The sequence below is a fragment of the Globicephala melas genome, chromosome 3 (assembly GCF_963455315.2).
Source record: "Globicephala melas chromosome 3, mGloMel1.2, whole genome shotgun sequence".
In the NCBI taxonomy this organism is placed as follows: Eukaryota; Metazoa; Chordata; class Mammalia; order Artiodactyla; family Delphinidae; genus Globicephala; species Globicephala melas.
In genome coordinates, this window is record NC_083316.1 from 125,014,713 (window position 1) to 125,035,470 (window position 20,758).

The window sequence follows — 20,758 nt, forward strand, 5'->3', positions numbered from 1 at the left end:
TCAAATTTCAGTTATCCCTCTACAACCCCGATGCTTTTTGCTGTATCTGTGTATCACCCGTATTATTATATGCTTCATTTTTTTCTTTACATCAACTCACTACTTTTTACTTCATCAAACTTATTTTAAAATAAAACTTAATATCACCCAGTGGAAAACCAGTATTATTTTTTATAAATAGAAGGTTAACCCTAAAATAAATTCATTGAAAATGAAATATTTTGTAACAATAACTCTTAGAAATTCTAGCTAAATCATGTTACCTGAACTCTCTTTATTTAAAAAAAAAAAGGAGGGGCGGGTGAGGTGTGGAAGGTGGAATTAGCAATTGTTATTGAAATGTATTAGGACCAAATTAAGACTTCCTCCTTGATCTAACCAAGGGGACTGAAGTAGAATTTTACATTTTATTCTCTCGCTCTGTGACTCAGTATTATCAAATGAATTTTCTGCCAAAATTCATCTCCCCAGAGCCACACTAGCTCACAGTCTACAGTTTGGGAAACAGTGCTATATAGTCCAACTTAGAATGCTTTAAGTTGCAGGATGAGAGGTCTGGGAGGGAATGTAGCAGTCCTTGAGACCAGCCCCTGCATTTCACAGATCAGGAATTCAGGATCCCCAAAATCGTATAGTTTACCAGCGGTCCTTGATTTCCAATCTGTTTACTTTTTAAGCACATCGTGCTCTTAGATGCAGCAAGATAAACTTCGTGCTGTTCTGTTAAAGGAGCCATGAGTCCATCATTGCCATTGTCCAGAGAAAGATTTTTTAAGTTTCTCACTTAGGTTGATGTCATTTTGCAATGGATACACTATAAAAAGAATCTGTATGTTGTGCAATTACATGACGTTTAACCTACCTTTGTGTTTTGTATAAACAAACTGCTAAGGAATGATGCTAACCAGTTTTATTCCTTTAAAGTAATACATTATTGACTGGGATAAGCCAGAATGAAGAGTTTTATGAGTAGCTTCCTATCTAAAAGGCCAATTAAAAATATGTTAAAAAAAATCCTGTTCAACAGCATAAAGTCCTGTGCATTTCCAATTTCATTCACAATCAGACATTGATTAAAAAGGCAGAAAATAAAGAGACAGTACAGAAACAGCCAGAGAGTGCTTTCAGCAGTATTGCTAATGTTCCCTGAAGAACTGCGTTCTTATAGCCGCATCTCCCCCCTCCCCACAAGGTTGGACATGCCGTCTCTCAACCTCTGACTTCATCTCTCCCACAGCATAGGCGGACGTCTGAAACTTCCATCTCACCCCCTGGATCTAGCATCGGGTCACCCAACCGAGTCATCTGCGTATGTATCACTTTTCAGCCACCGAACAGCCTTGCTCATCCCCAGGCCTGTTAATTAAAGAGTCTCTAAGGACAGCCAAAGACAGCAGTCAGGTTTCCATCCAGCCAATGTCTAGTGTGTGCCTGTCATGTGCTAGACTCCGTGCTAGGTCCTGAGGATGCAGTCGGGGACAGGGAGGACACGGACCCTCACGGAACCCACAGCCTTGTGAATAGTTACAGGGATGACATCAAGAGCTTCAGTAGAAGCTCTGAAACCAATAATGATTTGCCTCTTCCCCCTGAGTCCTTGAGGCCAGGGCAAAGTGAAATTTGGATCAGAGTGGTGTTTGGAGTGGGTCTTGGGGGGGATGTTGATGTGGAGATAGTGGCGTGTGATAAAGAGGCAGACAGGAGGAAGAAGCCAGATGAATGTGGAAACATGACTATAAAGGGTTTGCAAACATAAAGAAGAGCTTTCTAGTCGTGTGAGAAGTCCAGGGATGGAGCAAACTACGCGCATGTGTCTGAGTTCCCAGCCCCAGAGGCATTGAAACACAGAGACACTCCTCATTTGCAGGGATGCGGCAGAACGGACAAGAGTTGAGTCAGATGACCTCACAGGTCCCTTGGATATGTAATTTATTCATTCATTCATTAAGCAAATGCATCCTTGAATGTCTCCTCTGGGCTAAGTGCTGGGCTCTGGCGAGCTGCACCTGCCTGTCCTCATGGCGTTGACCCCATAAGTCCATGGATAATCAGATGCCATTCTAATAAGTGCCAGGGAGAAAAAGTGCAGGGTGCTCTGATGATGCTGCAGATGGACAGAGGGACCTGACAGTCTAGGACCAGTTGGGAGAAGAGTCCTGAGGAAGAAACAGTTAAGCCCACGCCCGAGAGGTAAACAGAAGTTAGGTAACGGAGGTGAGGAACGCAGAGCCGGAGAGGACTGCAGTGAGCAGGGGAGGGGCCTGGCAGTCAGCAAACCTCTTGCAGCCTTTCTCATGTCAAAGGGCCATGAAGACCAGAAAGGAGGGAAGTGGTCCAGAGCAGGAAACCCACTCCTCATGAGAAGCTCTAGAGACAGTCCCCAAACAAGCCAGCCCTGAGTACGCCCTGCCCACCATTGCTTCATCATTATTTCACTCCAGATCCACATTCAGTTTCATCCTCGATCCCTGGATAATGCCCATCGATGAGACTATTTCCTTTCCTTTCTTCCTCTGTTCAAATGAAAAAAAGACGTAAGAGTTATCATTGACTGCAACTTCAATATGGGTCAGCACGGCCATGTGGCTCCCACAAAAGAGAAGAGACTTTGATCACAGGCTGTCCTCATTGAAGATTCCAGTCCAGAACAAGAGAGATGATAGCTCCCCTGGTGCTGTGAATGGGGCCAGACCACAGTAGGATTAATGAGCTTAGTTTCAGAGCCCGCAGGGTGAGAAGGTTACTGACAAACGTGCGCATGTCTCCAGAAGAGCGTTACCAGACACACCCAGCTGCATAGAATGCCACTGCCCCCCAGCTGGCCTCCCTGTGCTTCTGGGAAGCCGCCTTAAATTTTGTGAATTAAGTTAGGCCCAGATGACGTTCACCCTGGCATTCTGGAGGAAGCTCGTAGAGTTGCCCCTGTGAGAAGCAGCCCCGCTACAGGTGAACAGCAGCAGCTGGAGACACCTGCCGTTGTGCCCTTCAAATGGGGGCTTATCCACTGAGACCAGTTACCCCTGGCATATCCCAGCATTGGCCTGTGTCTCCCCTCCCGTATTCTGCTCTCACCTCCAGCTGCTCTGGGGAATGGCTGCCCTTGTCATGTGAGCCACGTTTTAAGTCAGACCGTTCCACACATGGTTTCCAAATTCGGGGAAGAATCCATCCAACCACTTTTGGGACATTTAGTAACAGGCAGAGAGATCCAGTATTGGTTCAGCGTTCATAAATACGGAGGTTTGGTATTAAAATAGAATGATCAGTGAACCTGGAGGAGGCAAGTTCTTACAAACTTCGCTCCACTCCCCACTGACTGCTAGAATCATCTCCAGCCCAATGTGTTCTCTTCCTTCCTTCCTGGCTAATTATGTTAGGATGCTTCTGTTCCATCACTGTGCCTCCAGACCTAAGGCTCATTTATAACCCAGTAAACAAGGAAGTATAGGAAGAAATATAAATTTAGTATTTTTGAGGTTTGGAGTAAAGTGCCCAGATAAATATTGACAAGTTTGTAAGATGCCAAGAGCTCTCAAGGTCAAAACCTAACATCCCATGATAAAAGGCAGCAGTCAATTCAGCAAGTGGACTCTCCTAATAAGGTTCGCTCTACCCACACCCTGCCGAATTGGTACAGTTGTGGGTGTCTGGGCTGGGCAGTCTCTGGCAGAAATGAGATGGCACACCTCACAGGGTTTAAGTGTGGAGGGAGTGTGTACAAAATTGTGGGCAGGGTCAGGGGACCCACAAGACCTAGTGCGGCATCCAGAGTCAGCAACAGCAGGAGGCTGTCACCACCCTAAGCCTAAAGGGAAGGGCTGGCCAGAGCTGCATCTGTGGCAGAGCAGCCGGGACGGGAGCCAAGTCCATCACGGCCGGGCAGGGCGGGTGCAAGGGAGACATGTACACAGCCCCTCTCTCCACTCAGCCTCAGCCTGCAGGTGCCCCTCGTTAGCCAAACCCAGCTGAAAGCCAGGGAGCCTGTGACACAGTCCATGGGACCTCAGAGCTCAGACCAGGGCCAGGAGGAGTGGGCAGTGGGTCTCAGGTGAGCAGACAATGAACAGCACGGTGCCCAGACAGCAGTAGGATGGGATGGGGATGAAGGAGTGGAAGGGCCTTGGGAAGTGTTTAAAACATCAACAGTCCCAAGGACTTTATGAAAGTTGCTCTCTCTATGGCAGTCTTGGCCCTGAGACTTACCTGGCCGCCCAGACACTGGGAGAACGTTATAGGATAATACAGTCTCCTTGGATTCTCTCTTAATCTCCCTCATCTCAGGACCTTGTAAGACACAGTGGTTTTGGGGGACAGATCCTGACTGACCATAGCAGAAACCGGGTGACCAGAAACAGAGGGAATGGCTGGAGGACGCAGATGTGGAAAGGACGTGGCTTCAGGAGCCACGAGATGGAAGCTGTCCTGAGCGGGGGAAGCTGTCTAAGTCCTTGTGGTTCTAGAGGGTTGCACTCAGGCCAAGGCAGGTGGTAGGTAGAGGCTCGCTTCAGTTCGATGCGAGGAGCAGCTCTCTGAGTGCAGCCCTCTGCCAGTTGTTAAGACGGTGAACTCGCCATCCTGGGAAGCCAGGAGAGGCCAGTGGAGGGGGCAGGCTCCCAGGCTAGACTGCCTGGGTTTGAATTCTGGTACAGCTACTTATTAGCTGTGACCTTGGGCGAGTTCACTGATGTCTCTGTGCCTGTTTCCTTAGGCAAAAACGAGGATAATATTCGTATGTACTATTAGAGTTGGTGGTTGTATGGATTAACGGAGTTAAACCACATGAGGGACTTAGGATGGAGTCTGGCTCACAATAAGTGGTCATCAAGTGTTAGCTAGTGTTTTACTGCCGTGATTAATTCTGTCTTTACAACCTTCATCATCTTCTTCAAGGATGCTGTGAATGAAGATGCCCTCACTGTGTGGGGTTTGGAAGGCTGGATTCAGCCCTACTGGCTAAGCGGTACAAGTTGCAGAATCTTTTGAGCCTCAGTTTCCTCATCTGGAAAACAGGAATCATATTTTTTTAATTTACTTTTTATTTTACGTTGGAGTATAGTTGATTTACAATGTTGTGTCAGCTTCAGGTGTACAGGTGTACTGTAGCTAAGTCAGCTAAAGTGACTTAGCTATACAGACACATATCTCCATCCTTTTTCAGATTCTTTTCCCATATAGGTTATTACAGAATATTGAGTAGAGTTCCCTGTGCTATACAGCAGGTCCCTGTTGACTGTCCATTCCATGTATAGTAGTGTGTATATGTCAATCCCAAACTCCCAGTCTATTCCTCCCCGCTCCCACCTTTCCCCCTTGGCAGCCATAAGTCTGCTTTCTAAGTCTGTGAGTCCGTTTCTATTCTGCAAATAAATTCATCTGTATCATCCTTCTAGATTACACATATAAGTGATATCATATGATATTTGTCTTTCTCTGTCTGACTTACTTCACCCAGCATGACAATCTCCTGGTCCATCCATGTTGCTGCAAATAGCATTATTTCACTCTTTTTTATGGCTGAGTAATAATTCCATTGTATATATGTACCACGTCTTCTTTATCCATTCCTCTGTCGATGGACATTTAGGTTGCTTCCATGTCCTGGCTCTTGTAAATAGTGCTGCTATGAACATTGGGCTGCATGTATCTTTTCGAATTATGGTTTTCTCCAGATATATGCTCAGGAGTAGGATTGCTGGATCATATGGTAGTTCTATTTTTAGTTTTCTGAGGAACCTCCATACTGTTCTCCATAGTGGCTGTACCAATTTACATTCCCACCAACAGTGTAGGAGGGTTCCCTTTTCTCCACACCTTTTCCAGCATTTATTGTTTGTAGACTTTTTGATGATGGCCATTCTGACTGGTACAAGGTGATACCTCGTTATAGTTTTGATTTACGTTTCTCTGATAATTAGTGATGTTGAGCACCTTTTCATGTGCTTTTTGGCCACCTGTATGTCTTCTTTGGAGAAACGTATATTTAGATTCTTTTGAATTTCATTCTTTTACATGTAGGTGTCCAGTTTTCCCAGCACCACTCATTGAAGAGACTGTCTTTTCTCCATTGTATATTCTTGCCTCCTTTGTCAATAGATTAATTGACCATAGGTGTGTGGGCTTATTTCTGGCATTTCTCTCCTGTCCCATTGATCTATATTTCTGTCTTTGTGCCAGTACCATACTGTTTTGCTGACTATAGCTTTGTAATATAGTCTGAAGTCAGGGAGCCTGATTCCTCCAGCTCCATTTTTCTTTCTCATAATTGTTTTGGCTATTTGGAGTCTTTTGTGTTTCCATACAAATTTAAAAAATTTTTTGTCCTAAAAAATAAGAATAATATTGACACTTACTACACAGAGGCATCCTGACATTTGGAGGAGATCATTCCTATACAGCACAGGACCTCACACATATGTTCTGTCAATGTGGTGTCAGCGTGAGCCCAGGTGGAATGAATGACCTGTCTTATTCTCACATTCTGCGAGTCTTCCATCCTAGCTGGAGAAGCTCATACCCCTCTGTGCCTGGCTTTTGTTTCCTCTCCCCTTTTCCGCTTATCTTTCTGCTTCTTTCCTGTCCGTTTCCCTGTTCCTCAGGCTAAAGTGGATAATGAGATCCTTAATTACAAAGACCTGGCAGCTCTCCCCAAGGTTAAGTCCATCTACGAGGTACAACGCCCCGACCTCATTTCCTACGAGCCTCATTCCAGATACACGTCCGACGAGATGCTGGAGAGGTGTGGCTATGGAGAGGTACGGCATCTCGCCCTCTCTCTGGGGCTATTGGAGGAGAGGAGGGCCCTCAGGGTCCCCAGGCCCCTCCGTCACAGAGACTTCAGCCTCCATAGTGTTGGCCCCCAGACTCTTTTAAACTGGTATTTATAGTCGACACTTAAAAATCAAGTGATTTCCTCCAAAATCTGGCTTCTCTTGAAAAATCGGAGCTGGTAACACTACACCAGTGTTTCCACCACCTAGAGATGGGGAGCAGCTCCCTCTATAGGCAGGACATGGGCTCCCCAGTTCTCCCTGATCTCCACTACTCTCTGAGAACCCCAACATAAAAGCCAAGAACCTGTGACCACTTATCACCTGAGGTGTTGTTTCTCTTACAGTGGAGAGATTTTATACATAGCCTACGGCTCTCATCCCCAGCTGTGCTCAGTGGCCACTTAGGTTTATAACCCCCAGTTAGGTAGGTTCTCTGTGTGCTGCCTCTGGCCTTAAGCCCCTGTGCTCAGAGCAAGAGACACTCTTGAAAAAAGTACACATCAGAAGGCTTTTGAAATAATTAAATGGTTGCTGGACAAGAGAAAGTGTTTCCTGGAGAAGGCAGGGTGGCTGTTACCCTGGAGGTCCTGACAGGTTACATCCCAGGAGGTTTTCTCACCCCACCCCAGGCCCCTGAGCTGAGATCATTTGGAGCTTCAGAAGGAGCCCTGGCCTCATGCGTACTTCACCACTATCCCCTTCCTCTCTAAGGAGAATGGGGTTCCATTTGGTTTAAGAGCCCAATGCTGAGATTCTCTTAAGTTCTGGCCTCTGAAATGGACCAGGAAAAGGGGGCCAAGCGTTTGGTAGAAGCTGATTCTCCTGAAGCCAGAGATGGCAAACTGGGGCCACAGCCAGCCCCCAGATTTGTTTTGTTTCACCCACAGAGTGTCTTTTTAAAATGTAAATGAGTTGTCAACATTTAAACATCAGGAGATTTCACATAAGAGTCTGCACTTCTGCCTTGTCTTGGAAACTTAAGAAGCTGTGTTAGCATGGGATGGACGGTCCAGCCTTGCCTGGGTGCCCTGGAGCTGAGCGCCATCCCCTCTGCAGGCAGTGCCTTCCATCCCCAGCTTGCCCCCCACCACCGGCCCAACTCCTGCATTGATGGCATCAGCCTGGCCCTTGCTTGGCCCTGCATTTGGGAGCCTTGCCCTGGGTCCTGTCCTTATGAGCCACAGAAGGGCGTGAACTGGTAGAGGCACAGGGAAGGGCCATGAACTGGCTCTGAGCTTGCGGTGGGGAAGCCTGGGCCCAGGTGAAGACCCTACCGCTTCTTCCCTGAGGGGCCCCCAGCCATCTCATCCCCTCTCTGGGCTGTGGTTTTTTCCATTCGTAAAAAGAGCATAGTCTCAAGGTTTCCTCCCACCCGTGAGCACTGCTGATATTCTGGGGAGCTGAGGCCGTTCTCTGGGGTGGGGGACAAGGGGCAGCTGCAGGCTTCTCTCTGCTCCCTGTAACCACTCTCTGTCCCTCCCTCTTGCCCTCCTCTCTCCTTTCACTCCTTCCATGGCTGCCTTCAAACTTCGCTTCCAAGTCGCTGGGGACCTTATCTCCCTACTCCCAGGTAATTAAACTGGTTCCAGGAGACCTTTTCTATAGTTGTGTCCTTTATGCTGACCAAGCAGACCCCCAATTTCCCCCCCACCCACTGAAGCCCCTGAAGGTGCTCCCCCAATGCAAGCAGAGACAGGGAGACTTAGAAGCATGACCTGGAGGAAGTGGCAGTGGCTTAAAGGGTATAGAGATGGCTGGGAGCGAACCTTTCTACCCAGAGATGGCCTCCCTGATGCTTCTGTGATCCTTGGCCAGGATTCCAGGGTCCTGACCCACGGGTTCCATTCAAGGGCATGTGAGTGATGGGTGAAGGCCCTGGAAAGTCTCTGCAGCCTTCCTCAGGCTGTGCATGTAACCCAGGGAGGGGGGGTCTCTGTATTCAGAAGGGCAAAATGGTGCTTCAGCCCCTGGGATCCCAGATTCCATGTCACTTCCCCACCTGACTGCTGGACCCTTGGGCTATAGGCCCCCGTAATTGCAGATCTTGCTTATGGCCCTGCTTCCTCCCCCAGGACATCTATGAGAACCTGGACCTCCGGCAGAGACGGGCCTCCAGCCCAGGATACATCGACTCCCCCACCTACAGCCGGCAGGGCATGTCCCCCACCTTCTCCCGCTCTCCTCATCACTATTACCGCTCCGGTAAGGAAGGGGGAAGCTCCCAAAGGGACAGGAAGAGCCAGGGGTGACAACACAGTGCCTAGATGTCCCCAGCTGCTGAGACAGCATGGGGCTTCCCTGGGTTATCTCCATTACAACTTGGTCCTCTGGAGGCTCATGGCCACCCAGGCCTCACTGAGTCCCTGCAGATGCCACTGGCAGGGGAAGAAGAAGGGTACATGGTACTGAGATGCAGCAAGAAGGTGGGTGGCGTGCTGCTGCGGGGAGGGGAGTGGCAGGAAGCCCAGCCATCCTGGCTGGTAGAAAACGTCTCCATCCTCATCCTTTGTCCTGTCCCATCCAGAAGGCAGAACCAGAGGATCAGAAATGGGGAAGTGTCCTGGCCTTCACCTGAGGGCCACCCTGAGGTTAGGGATGAAGCAGACAGAGCAATTAAGGGAGGGGCCCAGGTGGGGAGCTAAGAGGAGCAAGGATGCCTTCCTGAAGCTCAGTGCTGTTGACTCTTACAACCCACAAAATCTGACTTTGGGGTGAAGCAAGACAACAGGGTCAAGCCTGTTTCTGCAGACCCGGTGCATGAGAGCACAGCCCCCATCCCTGCTGTCATCACCTCACTGCTGCCGTAACCACCGCCACTGCATTAATGCCTGTTTTCTCTGTGCCTCTGCTCTCTCTGGGGACCACTGCCTGCGTGCTCCAGGGCCCGAGAGTGGCCGGAGCTCTCCATACCATAGCCAGTTAGATGTGAGGTCCTCCACTCCGACCTCTTACCAGGCTCCCAAGCACTTTCACATCCCAGGTAGGCTGCCAGCCCGGAATTCCTGGCATGGGTGCATGCTCTGTGGGGTCGCTGGGCGCCCTACACCGGCACCGAGGAGAAACTGGGTGCTGGGGACCCTCCCTAACCAGTCACCCGCACTAACTGGCCTCCAGCTCCGACACACCCACTGGCCTTAGCCCACTCCCTAGACAGAACCAGCCTTGATTAGGACCACCAGGAAGCAGCCCAGGGAAGTGCCTTGAATGTCCAAGGGCTGTGATGGAACATGGCAGTAACTGTGCTGAAGGTCATGGGCTTTTGGGATTGAATCCTTGATTCTGCTGCTTATAAGCTTGTGACCTCAGACCAGCTACTTAGCTTCCTTGAGCCTATGTTGTTCCTTCTGGACAGCCAGGCACTGTTCTGGGTCCTGAAAGTGCAACTGTGCTCAAACCAGCCCAGATCCTTCAGGGTGTTTAAGTTCTAATGTGGGGAGAGAGCTAATAAATGAGTAAACAAATAAGTAAAAGGATAATTTCAGGAGATATAGGTGCTAAACATAATAAAACAGGGCACTGCAATAGAGTGATGGCATGGGGGAGGCTGGGCTATGTGAGGTGGTCAGGGAGGGCTTCTTGGAGGAGGTGACAATGAAGCCAAAAGAGACCCTAGGGAAAAACATCCTGGGCAGAGGGAACAGCAAGTCCAAAGGCCCTGAAACACTGAGCCTGCAGCTGGCCAGCATGGCTGGAGGTGGTGAGCATGAGGTTGCCCCAGAAAGGTCCCATCCAGCCTACTGGGGAGGAGGGGGTGAGAGTGCTAACTGTGGCTGTGAGGTTCTGGGGACGCCCACGTGGAATGAGGCATGGCTGCTGGGTGGGCACCTTCCCGCATGGGGTCTTGCTGAGCACGCGCCTGCCTTATGCCTTCATGCCCACCATCCAAGCCCCAAGCCCCAAGCCCCTGCCTCAGCCCCATTTGAATCCATCCATTCCTTTCCCCTCACCTTTCTTGGAACCTGATGGGATGAAGTTGGAAGCTCACTTTTGGAAGAGGAAGTCCACTGGGGGAAAGATGGGAGAGCCTTGGGAGAAGTTGCTAACCACCTCTCTCTTCTGGGACCCACTGACCAACTGGCTGTCTCCTTTTCTCCTGTCTTTCTCTCTCCTCCCCACTGTCCCTTCCCGGTCTGACTGGCAGCTGGAGAAAGTAACATCTACCGGAAACCCCCGATCTACAAACGGCATGGTATGGTCGGGGGCAGAGAGGGCTTGGCCAGGCAGGGGGAGGGGCAGTTAATCATCTGTGCAGATGGCTCTGTAGGGCCACCAGAGGGACACAGACAAGGCTGCAACTCAGTCCTTCTTGTCGGCTGCCCCCCAGTCACTCAAGGTGGCCTTGGGGAGGGGGTTGGTGTCATTTCAAAACGGCAAGGAAGTCCTTGTATCCCCTACATCCTTTCCCACCATCTCCTCACTACCCCCCTTGCCCTGCTGTCTGCTATCCTAAAGCCCATGGTCAGAGAAACCCTTGTCAAATGCATGTAGCCCTGGGAGAATGACACTCCAAGGTGCTGGTACTCAAACTTGGACGTTCGCTAGAATCATGTGGAATGCACACAGATTCCTGGGCCCACCCCAGACTTAATGAATCCAAATTTTGTATTTGTTACAGTTTCTCCAGGTGATTCTAATGTCCAGCCCAGCTTGGGAACCACTGCTCTAAACTGTTCTCAGTCACCATGTCCTGAGAGTAGACGGAGGCCTGGAGAGGGGATACGGATGAGAAAGGAGCTGAGGGCGCCTTCATTCATTCATCCATATAGTGTTTCTTACAGAACTGTCTGTGGGCCAACTGCACCCAAGAGATTTATTTAAAAAACAGATACCTTGGCCCCCTCCCCTGCCCTAGACTTCCTTAATTAGAAATACTAAGAGTTTGCCCTACGCATCTGCCCTGTAACCAGTTCCATTCACAGTTCCTACCTGTGCTCCCTGTGGGAGCCACCACTGAGACTTGTTCGTTCTTGCAAAAGCACTCAGTTGAATGAGCACTCCCCTTCCTCTGAGGATGCAGAGGCGCAGCTGCCACCCTGTATCACCCTTAGGTACCTATGGGTGCCTGTGGGATCACAGGGGGAACACAGAATTGGACGAGCATGGAGACAGGCAGAAGCAGCCCTGTACTGGGATCTAAACTCACCGGGATGATGGAGGAGGTGGTACGAGTATAAACAGTGGCTCTGGGTGCTTACGATCTGACAATTTAGATAAACATCCTCGACTTCAGAGCGGACTGGGCTGGGGTCCAGGTGAGTCCTGAGCAGTGCACATCTACCTGTGGCTGCGGAGGACACGCCATGTACCCCAGTGGTCACAGAAAGGCACCAACCCTGACAAAGGTAGTTTAGATTTACATCCAGAAAAGGCCCCCAGGTCCCAAGCCCCTCAGGACTGTGGGATTTTGTAGGTGGGCCTGAGGGGCAGCACCAAAGCAGGCTCAGGAGGAGTCTGGGCTAGAGGTGGATTGTGCAGGTAAGAGGGTGGATGAAACGGCTGGAGTGGGAGGGGCTGCACAGGACCCACATCAAAGAGGATTTGCAAGCTTTGGGAGCAAGTGCTGCAAGCCTTGCTTGCAGTGGGATGGCTGAGAGCCATCCCAGGACCCTCTGCTGCTCTGGCTCCACGGAGCCTAGGGCTTGTCACTGTAGCTTCTCCCTCCTGAGAAATGATCAGCGGCCCCATCTCCTCTCCCCAGCCCTCTCTCTGACCTGGTCAGTTTCTCACCAGTCTTGGGCGTGACAGTCATTGCCTTGGAAGGTTTTGTGCCTATGGTGGGTTTGATGGTCACCCCCATGTTGTGGACTTCAGGGGGAAGCTTAGAGCTGGATGACACCTCAGCCAGCAGACCAGTTCTGATACAGACAAGGAAACTGAGGTGGAGAGGAGCACGATTTGCCCAGTGCTACAGCTGAGTTAAGTGGCAGAACTGGAACCAGAACCCAGCGTTGCTGACTCCCTGGCCAGTGCTCCTTCCCTCAGGCCATCTAGTCTCCCCCAAGCAGGATGTGTCATTTCAGTATGAGGAGAAAGGTGACCTGACTCAACATACAGCAGGCCCTGCTTGGCGATCCCACCCAAGATGTGGCTCGAATCCACAAGGCTGGCTTCTAGAGGGTGAGGAAGGACTCACCTGGGACCTGTCTAATCTTACTTAAAGGAGCCACGGCCTTAGTGTTCACTTAGGAGAGTCTGTGGAATTGGTAGAAGGAGCCCTGAGCTGGGGTCTGATCCAGTTCTGGTCTAACTTGCTGTGTGGTCTGAGCAAGACCCTTCCCCTCTCAGGTGTTCAGATTCCCAACCGTAAAATGAGAGGCTTGGCCTCAGTGCTTTTCCAGCTCCGACGCTCCGTGTCCCAGACCCTGGCCTGGACATGGCCTCACTCCCCAGGGCTGGAGCCTGGCTGAGACAAGGGAGAGTATGTCCAGTACACTCTTCTAGGACATACTGCCTCCCTGAAGCTCTCTCTTTGGGTCCTTTACAGGTGATTTGTCGACAGCAACCAAGAGCAAAACAAGTGAAGACATCAGTCAGGCCTCCAAGTACAGTCCAGCCTACTCGCCAGACCCCTACTATGCGGCGGAGTCTGAGTACTGGACCTACCACGGGTCCCCCAAAGGTATCACCCCTCACAGGGGAGCCAGGACCAGAGCCCCATCACCTGCGCCAGGGACACAGGGCCAGCACAGACAGTTGCCCACTCCTTCACACGATAGTTCATTTATTCATTCAGCAAACAGGTACTAAGGGCAGCCATGGGCCCTAGGGAGATACTAGGAAGCAAACCAGATCAGGTCCTTGCCCTTGTGTATGAGACATCGGCCCCAACTGAAGAGGGAGGTGAGGTACAGGAGGTAGAAGCACTGATGGTAGGGGCATGCTGTCCAGTCTGGAAGATGACAAAAGCTGCTCAGATGCAGAGCCTCAGCTACCACAGGAAGGGTGAGGAGCAGGTAAGCCAGCAGAGTGTTGAAATGCACCTGCAAAGACCCAAGATGGGAGGGTAGGCTCCACTGGAGCAAAGGAATGGCTGTCAGCTCAACCTTGAGCTCAGAGAGGGAGGGGAGGGGGTGGGGGATGAGAGGCCAGATCCCACAGGGCCTTGTGGGTTGAGGTCAGGATTTTGGTCTTTATCCAAAATAGGAGGAAGTTGTTTAAAGTGGTGACATGATCAGATTTGTGTTTTTAAGAGACCAGTTTGGCTGTAGGTGGCAAATGGTTTGGAGAACAGAAGAGAGAGGATGTTGGGAGATGGAAGTCTCTCACGGGCACCCTGGCAAGGGGTCCTAATGGTCCTCAAGGTGCCATCCCACCTAACCAGACATCCCAGGCTGTTTCTTTTAAGTATGTGGAGGAGTTGTCAGCAGGTGCCACTTTGATTCAACACATACCTTTAGTAATGAATGTCCATTTTGAACGAAGCTTCATGGGAGCTCAGAGATGACCCTGTGCCGCCCTCAAAGAATTCTCCACTTAGAAAAGGGATAAGACACAAGCACAACTATAACCCAAAGTGGACAGTCATCAGTGCCCATGGGAGATAGTGTTCAGAAGCTGCACAGGCAAGAGAGACCAGACCCAAGAGGCATGAGGGGGGAGAGGGGGATCTTAGATGAGACTGTTTCAATCACACACACACACACACACAAAGAAACAAAAAAAAAGAAAAACCACCTCCAAAAGCCTTAAGCCAAAACAGGGATTTCTGGGTCATGTGACTGAAAGTTTTTGAGGCATAGCTGGATCTAGAGGTAGATGAACATCATCAGGACTTGACCTGTCCTGTGGGTTGGGTGGCTCCAGTCTCAGGCTGATTCTGCCCTTATCATGGGAAGACGAGTTCTGGCAGGTCCAGATTACCTCCCATCCTTGGCAGAAAGAGGGCTTTTTCTCCTACCAGCGGCAGGAAAAGTCCCAACGTTGAGGTTTATTAGATCTGTCTGGGCAGTCAGCTTCACCTGCACTTTCCAGCCCAAGAATGGGAAGGGATGCTGGCCATCTCAGTATAGGGAGACCCATGGTGGAGGCAGTTCACCAAAGTGCACTTGTGCGGGGTCACTCAGCTAGAAACTGGTGGAGCCAAGAGGCCCCCCACCTGTCAAGGCTGTACTGCCCCTCATGCCCTCTCGCCTGAGCAGGCTGAGTGGGAAGCATGGGCGGGAGCTGATCCTAGCTGTCTTTTGGCAGTGCCCCGAGCCAGAAGGTTCTCGTCTGGAGGAGAGGAGGACGATTTTGACCGCAGCATGCACAAGGTAAGCAGGCCACACCACTGAATGAGATGCTTAGATGGTATGTTACTGAGGATTTTTTCATTTGTGAGGGACAGAAACCAAATCCAAACTCACTCATGATAGAAAAGAGAAATGCAAAACTTGGCAAAACTGGAAAGTCAACTGGTAGGATTAGCTGCAGGTACAACTTGATCCAGCTGCTAAACAAATTGCCACAGGGAAATTCTCTCTCTCTGCTCTTACGCTGGATTGCCTCTGCATTGGCCTCATGCTCAAGCATGTTCTTCTCACGTTGTGGTCAGTGGATGCCAGTGACTTGTGCATCACTGCTGGGGATGGAAGGTGGTGCAGCTGCTGAGAAAGAGTTTGTGGTCCCGCAAAAAGTTACCACATAGAACTACCATAGAAACTGTCGACTGAAAATAACAAACCAACCACACAACCCAGAAGTTGAGAACTATGTTTTATTCAGCAGACATACTGAGGACCTCAGCCCAGGAGACAGCCTCTCAGATAGCTCTGAGAGAGTGTTCCAAAGAGGTAAGGGAGGAGCCAGGAATACGTAGGAGTTTTTGCAAAAATAAAATCAGGAAGTCGAACATCACAAGATTGCTGCTAATTAATGAAAAAACAGACATCTACAGTTAATGAATTTAGTGCTTTTCTATGTATGGGAAGATGCAAGGCCCTTGGCTCATTGAAATCATTCCTTTAATATGCACCTTAACTGTCTAGGGCCAGTATCGTGTTTTTCTCCATTCTGAATCCCCTCAGGCTGCACCATTGGTGGGGGCTGCAGAGGTTGATGGCTTCATGGCTTGTTTACTGATACGGCAGGTGACAGTCTTTGCTCACAGTGCTTCCCCTTGGCCATAAATTCAACCAGTATTTGGGAGGCATTTCATGACCAATTTTGTCCCTCAGGGCTAGGAAGGCTCATCCCTTGATCACGGGAAGATTCTGTTGCTAGGCCACTCAATGTGCTGATTTGTTGTGGATTAGACCCTGTTGATAATCTAAAATTCTCTGGATCACCTGTCTTATTAGTCTGTTGTGATCCAGGAAATGTTTTCCCTCGTTGCTTCTTCCCAGATCTAGAATTGCACTACTACAATTATTCTATGTAGAGTTATGTACATGATCAACTAACTCGAGATGTCATTAATTTTGCTGGAGGCTTGGTTACACTTTGGTAATGTAAGAGATAACAATCTCATAAAACAGACAGGACATAAGTAATACAGCTAGTAACATTAATAAACTGATAGTGCAGCAGAGAGAGGCACAAGGCATAAGTAATTTGAAAATGCCGAGAACAAACTAAAACAGTGTAACAGTTTAACAGTATAACTAGTTGTAATCTGGTCAAAATAAGCCATCAAGTCCACAGGGGAGCCAACTGGAGAAGCCAAATTCTGGAGGGATCAGGTAGAGAGAAAAAGATAAATGTTTCATCTTCGTTTACAAAGGTATACTTTATCAACTTGTTGAAGGTCATAGTTAGCGTAAGAGGGAAGGTTTTCTGGAAAACAGAGATTAAAAACCAGTATATTTCAGAAAAAAGTCATAAAATTATAAGTCATGTTCATCAATTCATTCAGTCCCTGTAATTAATTCCTGTTCATCTAGATGAAGTTGTCAGGTTTTCCATTAGTCTTTTAAAATTTCTTACCCAGTTCAGGAGTAAGATCTAAAAGTTATCAAAAACTTGTATTTATCAAAAGTGCTTTTTATGAATCTTCACTAAGATCTTCATATATAAAAGCATCAGAGTAAAACAATGATTGTGTATAAACAACAAGACTTAAAGTGGCATGGTTAAAGATCTGATTGATTATAATGTAATTGACAAGAAACTTGGATATTTCTGTGACATACAACATCCTAAGATAACATCTAGAATTATGACTGATAACCTTATACCAGGACATACCAGATTTTTAGGAATTCCGTATAATTTTGGAATATCTGTATTAATGACATTTACCCATACCATATAACCTAAGAAGGTTTATCTCCAATCACTTGACAGTGCTTCTCAAGTAATTTAACATACCAAATTAGCCTAATTAGCTTAACGTTTCTCTCTGAGATGTCGCAGGGTTTCTTTGAAGCATCCCAGAGTTATCTGGAAGTCAAAAGAACTTCAGTTAGAATTTGTTATTTGGGAAGTTTTGTCAAAAATATAAAAAAGGTTTCAAAACACTTGGTCAAATAGGATCATAGGTCACTGTGAAACAATACTTATTCACTTAAAGTGACAAAAGATTTCGGGCTTCCCTGGTGGTGCAGTGGTTGAGAGTCCACCTGCCGATGCAGGGGACACAGGTTCGTGCCCCGGTCCGGGAAGATCCCACATGCCGCGGAGCGGCTAGGCCCATGAGCCATGGCTGCTGAGCCTGTGCGTCTGGAGCCTGTGCTCCGCAACGGGAGAGGCCACAACAGTGAGAGGCCCGCATACCGAGAAAAAAAAAAAAAGATTTCAAAAACAAAGATGACTTACAAAATCTGTTTTCAAAAGCAGTATTTCAAGATAACTTTGTTCTCTTAACAGAGGAACCAAATCCAGTCTTTCACCAGCCTACTTTTAATAGTAATATCCACTTACCTAATTAAATTTAATCCACTCCCAGCCTGACCACGTACAAAACTCCTTTTCAGGGCTCCCTTTTTACGAACCTTCCACAACTTTCTCTGTTCCTGTTACTCTGTCCCTTATTTTTCCATCCAGAAACAACCAGCTCTAGGACAAAATCATTCTTTCCACTTAACAAAATGCACTTCCATTCTTCATACCTTCTTTTGCTGAAAAAAACACACCCTACTTTCCCTGCATACTGAAATGTTTCCCTTATTATCTTTAGTAGCTTTAATTACATATTATAATTTTAACCCTTAAAAACGTTAATCTCTAGTGAAAATTGACAAGTAGCAAGTAATTGTGAACTGTCTGTCATACCAGCATTCCTGATGGGCATATCACTTAACCTCTAGAAACATACATCTTCTCATAGCATAATTTCTTTCCTCAATGTGGTACAAGAGTTGTGTCTAGTAAACCCAAACATCTTTAGTTTCCTTCTTGTAAGGAGACAAACGTAGGTAAATATAGACCTGTTTAGCAAATAATGTTTGAGTATTTTATCTTATTTGAAGTGACCTGGATAGTCAGTGGATTCCCATTACTTAAGTTAATTTAGCAAGGGCTGAGGAATCAGGATGGCAGAGGAACAGGACATGGAGCTCACCTCTTCCCACAGATACATCAAAAATACATCTACAGGTGGAACAATTTGCACAGAAAATCTAAACACCACTGGCCTCAGACTTCTGAAAGGGCAAGAAAACCTCCACATAACCAGATAAGACAAAAGAAAAAGAAAGAAAGGAATCAGGACAGGACCTGCGCCCCAGGGAGGGAGCTGTGAAAGAGGAAAGGTTCCCACACCCTGGGAGGTTCCCTCACCTGTGGGGAGATCAGCCTGGACAGAGGGGGAGCTTCAGAGCCTCGGAGGAGAGTGCAGCAACCAGTCTTTGGAAGGCAAAACGGACAGTGACCTGCACAGATGGTCAGTACTGCCGCCCTGTGCTCCCCAGCCTGAGACCCTCATCCACCCACATGGGCAGGGGCTGGGTGCTGAAGCCTGGGCTTTGGAGGTCAGACCCAGAGAGAGGACCAGGATTGGCTCTGCGGAGACAGCCTGAAGAGGGTGGAGTGTGGCAACTGAGGGTGCATTTGGAAGAAGCCTGGGACCGCTATGGAGGCAAGGTACCATTGTTGGGGGCCATGCAAAGAGAGGGGTGGGACCACCATAGGAGCTTCTTTCCCTGTGCGCACGTTCTCAGGCAACAGGACACCACCTACATGAGCTCCAGGGGCGGGCGCAAGCCACCACTGCCATCGTGGCTCCAGAGGCAGGCACGGGCAGCCACCATCGATAAGAGAACCGTGAGCAGGTGCCAAGTGCTGTCCCCGCTGTTGCAGGAGTGCACAGGCCACCACCGCAAATACGAGACCCGCAAGCAGCCAGCAAGCACTGTCCCTGCTATCGGGAGTGTGGGGGCCACTGCCACCATTAAGAGACCCACGAGCAGGTACTACTCACTGCACCCAATGTCTGGAGAGCACGCACAGGCCATGAGCAAGCTCCAGTCACCGCCCCTGCTGTCCTGGGAGTGTGCGGGCCACCACTGCTACTAAGAGATCCGGGAGCAGGCGCCAGTCCCACCCCCACCATCCAGAGAGTACGCACAGGCAGCGAGCAGGCACCCGTCATGGTCCCTGCTGTCCCGGGAGTGCGTGGGCCATCACTGCTGCTAAGAGACACAGGAGCAGACAACAATCTCTGCGCCTACCGGCCTGGGGGCACGTGGGCCACTGCCGCTGCTGGGAGACCCGCAAATAGGCGCCAATTGCTGCTCCTGCCATACCAGGAGTGTGCACAGGCTGCCACACATGCACACACCATTTGAAAGGAATAATGGCCAGCACACACTAAGGAAAGAGGCAGAAAGCATCCAAACTAAAAGCATCTCAATTCCGGACAAGATGGTGGAGTAGAAGGACTTGAGCTCACCTCCTCTCACAAAAACACCAAAATCACAACTAACTTCTGAACAACCACTGACAAAAAAGATTGGAACCTACCAAAAAAGGTATTTTACACCCAAAGAGAAAGAAGAGGCCACAATGAGATGGTAGGAGGGGCGTTTTTGCGATATAATCAAATCCCATGCCACAAACAATCCCATGCCACATCACCGGGTGGGTGATCTACAGACTGGAAAATAATTGTATTGCAGAGGTTCTCCCACAGGAGTGAGAGTTCTGAGCCCAACGTCAGGGTCCCCACCCTGAGGGTCTGGCATTGGGAGGAGGAGCCCCCAGAGCATTTGGCTTTGAAGGCCAGCAGTTCTTGAGTGCAGGAGCTCCACGGACAAGGGGAAGCAGATTCCACTCTTGGAGGGACCCAGCACAAAGCAGTGACTCCACAGGAGCCTGGACTAGACCTACTTGTGGATCTTGGAGGGTCTCCAGGGAAGGTGGAGGTCAGCTGTGGCTCACTGTGGGGGCAGGGACACTGGCGGCAAAGGCCCCAGGGAATACTGATTGGCATGAGTTCTCAGGGAGGGCACAATTTTGGCACCGAGACCTGGCCCCACCCAACAGCCTGTAGGCTCCAGTCCTGGAACACCTCAGGCTAAACAACAACAAGCAGGGCGGGGGACACAGCCCCACCAATCAACAGACAGGCTGCCTAAAGCTGTACTGAGCTCACAGCCACCTCTAAACATACGCCTTGACATGGCCCTGCCCACCAGAGAGACAAGACCCAGATCCACCCACCAGTGGGCAGGCACCAGTTCCTCCCACCAGGAAGCCTGCACAAGCCCCTGGACCAACCTCACCCGCCAGGGGGCAGACACCAGAAGCAAGAGGAAATACAATCCTGCAGCATGTGGAAAGGAGACCACAAACACAGAAATTTAGAAAAAATGATATGGCAGAGAAATATGTTCCAGACGAAGGAACAAGATAAAAACCCAGAAGAACGACAAAGTGAAGTGGAGATAGGCAATCTGCCTGGAAAAGAATTCAGAGTAATGATAGTAAAGATGATCCAATATCTCGGAAAAAGAATGGAGGCACAGACTGAGAATACAAGAAATGTTTAAAAAAGAGCTAGAAGATCTAAAGAACAAAGAAACAGAGATGAACAATACAATAACTGAAATGAAAAACATACAAGAAGGAAT

General features: G+C 49.0%; 1 protein-coding gene and 1 long non-coding RNA gene across 9 annotated transcripts in view; one reads left to right on the forward strand and one right to left on the reverse strand.

The window, feature by feature from the left end:
• The window catches only part of ABLIM3 (actin binding LIM protein family member 3), a 177,500-nt gene that overhangs the window by 136,401 nt on the left and 20,341 nt on the right, over positions 1-20,758 (forward strand). For 3 of the 8 annotated variants that reach the window (XM_060296422.1, XM_030847330.3, XM_060296423.2), the window contains 8 exons: positions 1,238-1,309; positions 6,597-6,752; positions 8,311-8,340; positions 8,843-8,972; positions 9,652-9,750; positions 10,912-10,959; positions 13,255-13,389; positions 14,958-15,022. In XM_060296422.1, coding sequence (XP_060152405.1) covers positions 1,238-1,309; positions 6,597-6,752; positions 8,311-8,340; positions 8,843-8,972; positions 9,652-9,750; positions 10,912-10,959; positions 13,255-13,389; positions 14,958-15,022 — 735 coding nt within the window. The remainder of the gene's footprint in view (positions 1-1,237; positions 1,310-6,596; positions 6,753-8,310; positions 8,341-8,842; positions 8,973-9,651; positions 9,751-10,911; positions 10,960-13,254; positions 13,390-14,957; positions 15,023-20,758) is intronic. The other 5 variants (XM_060296425.2, XM_030847325.3, XM_060296426.2 and 2 more) reach the window with 5 other exon arrangements.
• The window catches only part of LOC115847468 (uncharacterized), a 115,177-nt gene continuing 109,875 nt past the window's right edge, over positions 15,457-20,758 (reverse strand). The window contains exon 10 of the long non-coding RNA XR_009563487.1: positions 15,457-16,523. This is a non-coding gene — a long non-coding RNA (uncharacterized lncRNA). The remainder of the gene's footprint in view (positions 16,524-20,758) is intronic.